The sequence below is a fragment of the Eptesicus fuscus genome, chromosome 2 (assembly GCF_027574615.1).
Source record: "Eptesicus fuscus isolate TK198812 chromosome 2, DD_ASM_mEF_20220401, whole genome shotgun sequence".
Lineage (NCBI taxonomy): Eukaryota > Metazoa > Chordata > Mammalia > Chiroptera > Vespertilionidae > Eptesicus > Eptesicus fuscus.
In genome coordinates this window covers 102,124,139-102,135,099 of record NC_072474.1, presented here as the reverse complement: position 1 = coordinate 102,135,099, position 10,961 = coordinate 102,124,139, and the positions used below count along the sequence as shown (strand labels likewise).

The following is a 10,961-nucleotide window of genomic DNA, read 5'->3' as shown; positions in this document are numbered from 1 at the left end:
AAGAAATGTAGTGAAGAGAGGTATTTTATTGGCCTATATCTGGGAACTCTTGTTTATATTTTTATGTGAGTCAAAAATTACTTTATAGGAATGTGTTTAGTGCATGGGACATGGGTACTCCCAGTAAAAAGTATTTTAGTATGAGTACTTTATCTGAAATTAGAATTTAATCAGATATCTTGTATTTTTATTTGCTAAATCTAGCAACCTATTTTTAGGTTACTACACCGCAGTAAATTCGAGAGGCTCCCAAGAATGGGGGGGCCTCATTTATCTTCATTTATATGCTAACACTGTCAGAGGGGGAAGGTTTCTTCTAGTAGAAGAATTGTAGATTTTGTAGGATTTACTCAAATATTACAGACATTTTCAATTTCTTTCTCCTTTTATCATTACCATGTTAGCAGCTGAATTTTTACTTTGAAATCTTTGAGATGACTGGTCATGAATATTAACATTATATTGCAGTTAGGGGAATAGGAAAAATGAACATCTGACATGAAAAGTCTCCTATAATAAATAATTATGTCCTCAAATTTCTTGTCCGTTAGTATGTGACCATCCCCTCACCCCTCCCCAAAAACACAAATGGTGACACTCCTATCTTCTTAAATTAGACAACGTCCCTACCCCCATTCATTATCACTTCTTGCCATTCTCCTCCCCTCTCTCTCTCCCACAGTGATTTCTTTTTCTCAGTAATTGAAACCACTGGCCCTTGTGTGCTATGAAGTAACATGTCAGGCCCTATGAAAACAAGTAAAAGGAAAAAAAAAAAAGCTCACTTGTTAGATGCGTGGAACCATGGAAGCTATAGCTTGCTTTGTGTGTTGTTTTGTTTGTGTATTTTGTTTTGTTTTGTTTTTTTTACCTACGCTAGCATGTAAACTTGTTTTAGTAAAAAATGCCTGTGTTAATTTATTTAAGCAGACAGGACAATGTTGCCCCCACCCCCCAAAAGAAAGAAGTACTAGTAGGCTGGATTGACACAGTCTAGTCTAGAAAGGCATTTCTTGTTATCTAAATGTAGAGCTCACATCTTTATCTTTTGAGATTTGTAAATTGGAGGAGAGATTCCAACACTGATTTTGCAAAGAGAGATTCCAACACTGATTTTTCACGATGATCACATGAAACTCCAACTGTTGCACAGAAATGTAAAATTGTAACACTGCTGAATTCCAGCCTCCATATGCTTTTCTTTTTTAAAACACACCAAAGAATATACTTATATATAAAGAACACATATGTTCAGTTTACACATGTATGTAAAATCAATACAATTATTAGCAAATGGGTAGATTGCACTTAAAGGCATAGACAGCTTCGACATTCAAAAGCTATTTTGTTAACTGAGTCCAAGGATGCCAGTTTTTATTCTGGGCCCGACTACGCGTGTTTCCACGCTGGGCCGGGTACGCAGAGCGTACAACTCTCCTTCGTAACCTGGAGGTCTTTCTGGAACAGAGGAAGTGCCAGATAAGTAAGAAAAATTAATTTGAGGCAAAGAAGCCACGGGGCTTTATATCACCATATGAAAGTGGAGTTAAGCAACAGACAGCATTAACGTGGAAAAAAATTCTACGCGCCTTCTGGCACTTACTCTTCCTTGCCGTAGGGTACCATTTGATCCCGCCGCTTTGCCTGGTATTCTCTGTCCGTTTGGGAAATAGGAATTCCAAATTCCATCTTGGAGACAGTTTCCTGTGCTGTTCTGATGACGGCACACGCTTACGTCGCTGCATGCCCTGGACGGACCTCAGGAAGATAAAGTCAAGCTGCTCTCTTTACTACAGAACACAGCCAGGGGAGGGCTTGCTCCCTCTTCCCTTCTGTGGTCACGATGAGGGGGTGACTAGAGAACGCACAGGAGGGATAGACTCCCCAGGGCAAAGCAGCCGCCCCAACTCCGCATCCGCAGAGGCAGAGTCTAGAAGTGTGTCACCATGAGTGAGAGCCCACCTTCGATAGCCTAGAACCTTCTAAAGCTCAGGAGGGCCCCTGCCCCCGCCCCCTCCCCCCCTCCAGGTGGAACATGTGCTGGGCAATTACATTGGCAGCTTGAACCCTGCTGGACTCAGTGCCCCGCCTGCTGAGGATGTTAGGGGAAAATGTCCTGCCTCGAACTCAAGAAAACCAGCCGGGGCCCCATCCCGAGCCAGGAGGCAGGATGCAGAGCAGCCACGGCTAGTTCCCCCTGGAAGGGGGCCTCTCTTCTCCCTCACCACCTGCCTCCTTTTCGCTCCTGCTTTCTTCTTCTCTCCCTCCCCCAGCACCCCTGCTTCCTTCTGCCCTCAGGGGGCATTGCCCCCCATGTGGCTGTAGGAGTACCTGGACAGGGACGCCCCCGTGGTTCTGCCCTCCTCCTCCCCCGCCTCTCCCCGCGGCCCCGGGGGCCCGGGGTGCGGGCAGCAGGGGAAGGTGGCCAGGAAGCCCAGGCGGAAGCGCCTGTTCATGAAGCAGTAGATGATGGGGTTGACACAGGAGGACGTGTAGGACAGCAGGAGGATGAAGGAGATGGGCGTCCCCGAGAGCTGGCGCTCGGCCGAGGCCGGGTCGTAGGCGCGCCAGGCGTTGGCGCTGAAGATGGGCATCCAGCACAGGAAGAAGAGCGCCACGATGACCATGAGCATGCGGATCACCCGCTTCTTGGCCAGCAGGTTGGTGGCGGAGCTGCTGCTGCGGATGCGGCTGGCCCCGCGGCCGCTGGCGATGGACAGGCGCTGCAGCTCCAGCTGCCGGCGGGGCTGCGGCCTCTGCAGGTAGCAGCCGTCGCTGTCCTCGTACCGGCCGCTGCTGCCGGTGCTCGCCTTCCTCTCTGCGTGGGCAAGGACACTGCTTACGGCTCAGATCGGGCCATGCCGCCCAGCGGCCGAGCACCCCCTCCAACCAGGGGCCCAATCCAACTTGAACGGAAGGACGGGGCAGGCAACATGGGTCAGCATGGACCTTACTACCTTTTCCGACCAATGAGAAGCTACTTAAAAACTAATAAAACAATGTGTGCAATGTATGACACACATAATATACAAAGTGAAACAGCATTTTACATATGGAGATTATAAGGCCTAAAAATGACTGACGAGGCCGGGCCGGCATGGCTCAGTGGTCGAGCATCGACCTAGGAACCAGAAGGTCACGGTTGGATTCCTGGGCAGGGCACATGCCTGGGTTGTGGGCTCAGTCCCCAGTGGGGAGTGTGCAGGAGGCAGCCATCCATGATTCCCTCCTCGTTGATGTTTCTATCTCTTTTTCCCTCTCCCTTCCTCTCTGAAGTCAATAAAAATATATTTTAAGAAATGATTGAAGGATGAATATTCACACTCTCGTCCTCCCTCCCCCGGCTCCTTGGTGGAAAGGTTGCTGCTCGCTGGCTAAGCCTCCAGACCGCTTTTACATGAGGAATCTAGACGGTGAGCAACAATCAACAAAGAGGCTGGAGAGACCAAGCTATACACGTGGGAAAGAGCGAGGCGAAGAGGTGGAGTGAGCACGGGGAAAAGTGATGACAGCAAAGGTGTCGGGGTGAATTCCAGTGGAGAGTGGGCTGTAATGGATGGGGACGGGGTGAGGCTTGGTGGCAACTGCAATGGGACAATGAAGGGAGGGGACATGCTGTTGGGACTAGAGTTACAATGAACTTCAGTAGCTGAAGGGGGTCCGTTTGGACACAACGTTACAGAAAGTCTGGGGCACGTGGGCCCTCGGCTTCCCATTGGGGTCTGTGTGTATTAGCTCGTGTTATTCCACGCGGCGCCCTTGGGAGAGGAATGATTTCTCCATTGCTCAGACGAGGAGCCAGAGGTGCTCGGTCTCGAGACTGTGCCTCATGCCACAGTCTGATGGCCCTTGTGAAAATCTCCATCAGACCATGGGGGATGTCTAGTTAAGTTACAGAAACCAAAGCTGTGTGATCTTTTGGCATAAACATACAGCTAAGAGACAGTTACCTCGAGCAGACTTCTTCTGGCTAGCATCAAATTTTATTCCTTGGTAAAGTTCCAGAGAGATTAATCCATACGCCACCATCATGACGATTCCAGGAATAAGAAAGAGGATGAGCAACAGGAACGTGTGCCTAATGAAATAAAAAGAAATCCAATAACCGGCAATCCAGTATTCCCAACGCACATGGGACGGAATCAATAGGGTTCATCTCCATTCAAACTGGTCGGAACAAACACGGTCATTACCAACATTTCATATCCCTGGAAATTCCAGGTCTGGAGGTTCAGTCATGAGAAGTTATTTACTTCTTTTCTTTTTTTTTTCTGATAAAGTCTCTCATGAAGGACTTGTTAAATTGGAAATGTTTTGTGCCTGAGACAAGTCTACATATAAAATGAGAGCTTAAAAAAAAGAATATGTGAATTTTATTTTAATAAAGCTATTACCAAAAAAAAACAACAACACACAACAAAACAAACAACAACAACAAATAAAACAACCCCCAAAGCTTACATTCATTGAGGACTTATTAAATGTGCTACACACGAGGATAAGCATTTTCTATAGTTATTATTACATTTAACTCCCATCATAATCTTTGAGGTAGGAAGTATTACAAGGCCTCATTTACAGTAAGGAAACTGAGACTTAAATGACTTGTCCTGAGTCACACAGCTAGTGGCAAAGGTGGGATTCGAACCCAAGCAATATGATTCTAGAACCTGTGCTCTTAAGCATAGCACTATGCCATCTGCTGCCTTTGTGACAAGTGAATAACCGCCAGCACAGGTAGGAATGATGGCAAGCCTACTTCGTTTTGCAAAATATGGCATTCTGGCTGGCTGTGGCGCACTGGCACCGGGTGGGCCCACCCGGGTGCCTGGTGGGCAGAGCTGTGCTTTCTCTAAACACGTTTGCTTCCTGAATGTCACGGCCTCCTCTTTTATGAGGCTGGCCCCTCAGTCACTGCAGCCTGGCACGCGTAAGGTTACGCGACGAGGCCATAAAATTGTCAGAGGCTCATGGTGGCCGGGCCATTTCTCATTTCAATTGGACATGTTTTGATAAGATTTCTTTTCAAGTCCTTCTCATTTGCAACACAATTCTTGTGTGTGTGTGTGTGTGTGTGTGTGCGTGTGTGTGTGTGACTGAATTGAAAGGAAAAAAAAAAAAGCTAAGAAAGCAGATTATCTCAGTTCTGAGCATTTTTAAATGTCTAGCTCCCTGCTTGTAAAGCATGCTTTGAATTAGTAAACATAATACACTGCATTTGTGTAGCCTTTTGAAAGATATCTAATGACATTTTTGTACACACGCTCTTATTGGAATCTTACAGCCGCCCGATGAGGCAGATAAAAAAAGATCTGTATCATGAAACCCTGGTAGAGATAAAGAACTTCTATCTCAGAGAGCTTATGTAAACTTGTCCAACGTCACCCAGCAAAGAAACAGGCTTGGAATCTTGCCTTTTTATTTTCAGTCAAGTGCTCTGTGCAAGTATCATCACTGCAGCTCTGAGAAAACCACATGGGGTCTAAGACTCATCCTCACTCCATCTTCAATTCTTACAGAATCACAACCGCCCAGTCATCAAGCCTGAACCCCCACCAGACGATCTGGAAACACACTGCACAGGGGACGAGCACAGGGGCTCTGTCTCAGCTCGGCTCAGGACTGAACACTTTACTTAACCTCTCTGCGTCTCTGTTTCCTCATCTGTAAAATGGGGGCAATAATAGTTCCTAGGTTTTGAGAGCGTTCATCGAATTAACATACACATGGCATTTAAAACAGAGCACTGAGTGTCTGCTATCACTACTGCCCTAGAAAGAGGTTAGAATGATTCTTCTCCAAATGTTTTCAGGAAACTGACCCTCCCAGGCACTCTGGACAATACATCCGAGTCTTTATAAAAACTTCCATAGTTGTACCAAACAAACGGACACCTGGGAGCCTTACCAGAACTGCTGCATCACATCACTTGGCAGGAGGAAGCGGCACATGTTCGCCGTCTGGTTGTTGTTTTTGGTAAAAGGCACCAAGTTGCTATAAACCGGGTACGGAGTCATGATGGTAAAGGAGAGGCACCAGGTAGCGGCGATCACCTTCAAAGCGTGCGATTTCGTCTGCCAGACCCGGGACTGCAAGGGTTTGCAAATCGCACCGTATCTCTCCAGAGATATGGCGACCAGATTAAAAGTGGATACACTCACAGACGTGCCTGGGGAGGAATAAAGCGGTCTGTTTTGTCGGCTCTGAAATCCAAAGTTTATTTGCACGTTCGCTTAAGCATATCTGCACTGCACGGGCTTGCTATCAAAGGAAATTGCTCTGAGGGTAAAGCAATCTTATGTGTATATATATATATATATATATATATATATATATTTTTTTTTTTTTTTGAAAAATGGTTTATTCCCAGCTTTGTTCCAAATAGGATTGAAGGAAGCAAGTAAAGAAATGTGTTTGCAAATACATCTTATTGCCAATGCTCAGATAAGTACATCGGACCTTGATTACAACCTCACTTTTTCTCAGGATGACTGTGCTCATTAATTAATAACCAGGCGAACCATGCATGTTCCTGCACCAGAGAGGAGACTTTGGAGTAACCCACAGAAAAGCTCTCATTTTGAGCATGACCTGCCTAGTTAAGTTGACCTTATCACCCAGATTCTCAAGGACTGTGAAAGGGCATTAAAACTCTTTCTGAAAATTTCTAGTACAGACTATTTATAAGAGTGAAACATTCTAAATTTCAAAATGTAGTTTGTTGGAAAAAACCCACCCATAATAAAAAAGGTGAAGAGGAAAAATGCCATCCTATAACTACAGGCTTCTCTGCATGGAAGTCTAGCATCTTCCTTCTTGTTCTTCTTGCTTTTCTGTATTTTGTAGAATAAATATATAACATCAATGAGCAAGACATTGATGTTATATATTCAAAACATCTCATTTAAGACGATGTACGGAAGTAGAGTCAAAAAAGCTTAATTTCCCTTAACTTTGGTGTTTTGGGTGTGTCTGCTTATTATAATGTTGTATACCCTTAGAGTTCCCTTAATTCTTCATCCATGAATTCTGTCAATTCCTCTGATTATATCTTACGGTGATATATTTAAACCTAAGACTTCATCTGAGTTTGGGAGCAGAAGTTCTTAGCCTGGGGACATAAATTATTCCTCTGAGACTATGTATAAAAATGTTCTTTTTCTAGGGAGAGTATGCATAATATTTCTTAGAGACTTAAAGAAAACTGCAATCCCAAAAGCATGAAATAAAAACTCATGTCCTGAGACTGGCTTTGCTGTGCTTCCCTGGACCTAAGGAGGCGATGCCATTTGGAGGAGAGAGGCTAGCCCAGACTCCTCAGCACGATGGGGCCACAGCGACTGTAGACCCACCCTCCAGCAAGCGCTCCCTTTTTGACTACATAGTAGGAGCTGGATGCCTGTTGGCTGCCAGCAATAGCATTGAGGAGAACTCAAAATGAAGGGAAGATTTGAAGTGACGGAAATCAGAAGTCCAACAAAACCATCACACTACTGCAAGCACTTGCAGAGTTACCTTGCTTTTCATGTTAGCTATGTTTAAACACATTATTGATTGAGGCGAAAGTCACATAACATAAAATTAACCATTTTGTGGCATTTGGCAAATTTCAGATTTCCTTTCTCGTATTCTGGCTGAAGATTCTTAAATAATATTATCATAAGCCTAAAGGGCCATGGAATGCTGGTTATCATTGTTGCTTCGTTGTTTAAGAAGGATCCTTTTCCTTTGCAGCCTGTTTTTATTTTTGAGGACTTGGACACCCGCCGACACTTCCCCGGGCATTGGTCTGTGACACGCAGGCCAGGAATTCCTCATCCTCTCAGGAGTGCTGGGTCCCGCTTCCTCAATGGGGAGAAACCAAGGCTTTTAAAGCTTCCCGGTCATTGAAGACTGTCCATTTCCCGCCTCTCCTCTTCCTCCAAACTAGTGCTCAGAACAGGCCAGGGACAAGGCAGTTGTGCAGGCAAGGGGACCGAGAGTCGTGTCTCTGTGCAGCTCTAGGAGAGCCACGGCGGCCTGCAGTGTGCTCACTCACCGCCGGGGTCCCTGCTGATCTGGGTTCAAATCCCAGCTCTGCGGCTTACCACCTGTGTGTCCTTGGGCCCATTATTAACCTCTCTGTGCCTCTGCTCCCTCCTCTGGGAGGCTGAAAATTAACTGTGCTTAGGGTGTTTGGTTTATAAAGTGAGATCATGGAAGTAAAAGCACTTAGCATATCATCAGGTGCATAAAAAGGACTGAAAAACATTAGCTCTTGTGATTTTTATCCTCCTCCTCCTCACCAACATGTTGATTGGCACAGGCATGGAGCCGCTTATCTCAGGGTGGACTAGGAACCCCACAGCCCCCCACGAGCAAACTCAACTCCTCCTCCAGGGTCGGAGGCCGCTCTCTCTGGGGAACCGGCTGGGAAGTGAGTCCTGAGCAGGGCACCCGGCGCTCTGAGGCCCGGGCTTTCAAACAGCCCCGGTTCCCTAGCAAAGTCAGAGCAGCTACGGGAAGGACCCCCCCCCCCAGCCCCCTCCTCACCACCTCAAACCATGACTGGGGCTGGGTAGAGCTCAGGCTACAATCAACAGCTCCCAGAACATGAGCGAGCAGCTTGCCCCTGTTTTCCTAACAGAAACAAGCAAAACGAGCCTCTTCCGTGGCTTCTTATCAACTTATTCCACCCTGAGAAACTGACCTCTGAAACGCCCGCCGGGGAGGGACTTCTGGGGAGTTAGTTGTGAGCACCGAGCCACCCGCATGACCTGGCCAGCTGTTTTGTCTTTCACACGCAGCAGGGCTCCTCCGCCGAGGCTGTCAGGGGTTTGGGGAGGTCTGGGGCCCCCCTGGGGTCTGGGGCCAGCGCCAGAGACAGTCCCCCCCCCCCCCCCCGCAGCCACTCACCCATGAAGTAGGCGGTGGTCTTGCAGACGGCGCTGCCGAAGATGAAGTCCTTGAGCAGGTTGGGGATGAGGTTGAAAGGCATGCAGAAGAGGCAGAGCATGAGGTCGCTGACGGCCAGGGACAGCAGGAAGATGTTGGTGACGGTCCTCATCCTCTTGTTCCGAATCAGCACCGTGATGACCAGGGTGTTCCCCAGCACGCTGAGCAGGAATATCAAGGAGTACAAGAGGATCTGCACGGCTGGCTGCCACTCTGCCGAGGGGAGCAGGGACAAGACGGAGAGGTGGAGGGGACGAGAGCAGCATGTTAAAACCTTAGCACGTGAAGACAACGCTTATTTCCCCCTGATCCCCCCCCCATACACACACACACACACACACACACACACACACACACACACACACATAGAGGGGTGTGATCATTGAACCCAGCGATCCCCATACTGACAATACTCTGCAGAGACAACCTGGGGGGAGGGGGAGAGGGGAAGGGGGAGGGGAGGCGAGCAGAGGGATTCTGCTGCTTCTTAAAGGTTGGCTTGTGCAAGGATCACCCGGGGAACCACTTTTTCTTAAGAACAAAGCTCCCCAGGGAGAAGGGACAGCTTTCTGTCGGAGGAGCCGCTGAGCGTTAATCACTTCTTCGCGCCGGATTTGCCCCCAAGAAAAGGGGACAGCTGGCTCGTGACAGCTCCTTTTCTGTGGCGCTTGTAAGTTGGAGCGTCTACACTCGCTCGCTAGCTCGCAGTGCCTTCTTGCTTCCCTTCAGCGCCTCCTCCCACTGCTTCTGTTCCCCCCCAGTCCTGGCCGTTAATCCCCACTCTCCCGACCGAGGGCAACAGAGAATATTTGACTCCATTCTGCTTCCTGATCTCTTAGCCAAACTTCTGCCCAGACGGCTTTATCCAGCCTTGTCTCACGGAGACGGGGGTCCTGCTCTCCCTGCCAGCCTTTGCCTCTTGCGGATCTCCCCCTCTCCTTTGGAGTTCCCTGAATTAAACGGGCAGCCTCGGCCGCCTACCTTTGGACGGATGGGGCCGATCCAAGCAGAAAAGCGTCTCGTTCTCGATGCCTAGCTCGCAGGGCGGAGTGATGTTGCTCCCATTCACAAGGAGGCTGTCCACCGCATCCATCCTCGCCCGCTGCTCTCCACCCAGTGCTGGCGAGCTGGTGAATGGCTCACGGTCACTCATTCCTCTGAGGACCCGAGCGTCTCCCAGATGCGACCCGCCGTAGAGGGGCAGGGAGGGAGGGTCCTCCAGGTGTGGGCTTCTCCAGCCATTCCTCCTGGAGACTTGGGTTCACTACGCTCAGGCCAGCTGGGCAAGCATTTGCACTCCTGTCTTGGAAAAGGCAGCCAATGCAAGCCAAGCCCGCTCCACCTTCCAGGCCCACCCCTCCCGCTCCGGGGCCAGCCCTGGGGCCCTGAGCATAGTCTGGCCGGGAGTTAACCCTTCCCAAAGTGTCGCTGCTTTTACACACACATGCACGCACACGTGGACACACACACACACACACACACGCGCGCACACACACACGCTCCCCCAGTTCCTCTGGTCTCTGCATAGGAACCTGTCACCACCCCAGACATAGGCAGAATGAGGCCCAAACTGGCTGTGTGAGACAGGAACAATTAACACGGTAACAGATATGATAATGCAGACCATCAGGGCTACAGGACACGGAGGGGCTGTGCTTCTGCCTCCTTATAGAAAAGCAATTAGTGCCTTTTTAGCTTTGGAACCATGCCCAGCAATGTGTGTGCATATAACTGCCGGCTGGTTGTTACGTTGTTACCAACCACAGTGTTATTTCTGTGGTCTCTGCCCTTGTTAACCGAACGGAGGGGGTAGTTTTGAACAGAGGTTCCTGGAACCGGATTACAAAAAAATTTTTGCAAGATTTCTCCTTCTTTTATTCATGGATGTGTTGGTTCATCCATTCAGCACATATTCATTGAGAGTCACCATCCTCCAGGCACTTTTCTAGGCCCATAAGCAAATAATGAACAGGATTATTTCAGATAGCATTACGCACCGCAAGGGAAGTAAAGCAGGAAGATGTGAT

The 10,961-nt window shown here is 48.4% G+C and overlaps 1 protein-coding gene across 1 annotated transcript; it reads right to left on the bottom strand.

The window, feature by feature from the left end:
• Positions 1-2,294: 2,294 nt before the first annotated feature.
• Positions 2,295-10,042, bottom strand: CCKAR (cholecystokinin A receptor). Its single transcript, XM_008140199.3, has 5 exons — positions 9,916-10,042; positions 8,896-9,147; positions 5,908-6,169; positions 3,951-4,078; positions 2,295-2,818 (listed from the first exon to the last, which is right to left on the bottom strand). Exons 1-5 carry the CDS (start codon positions 10,025-10,027, stop codon positions 2,295-2,297), a joined length of 1,278 nt encoding a protein of 425 aa, XP_008138421.2. The 5' UTR covers positions 10,028-10,042.
• Between the last annotated feature and the right edge of the window lie 919 nt (positions 10,043-10,961).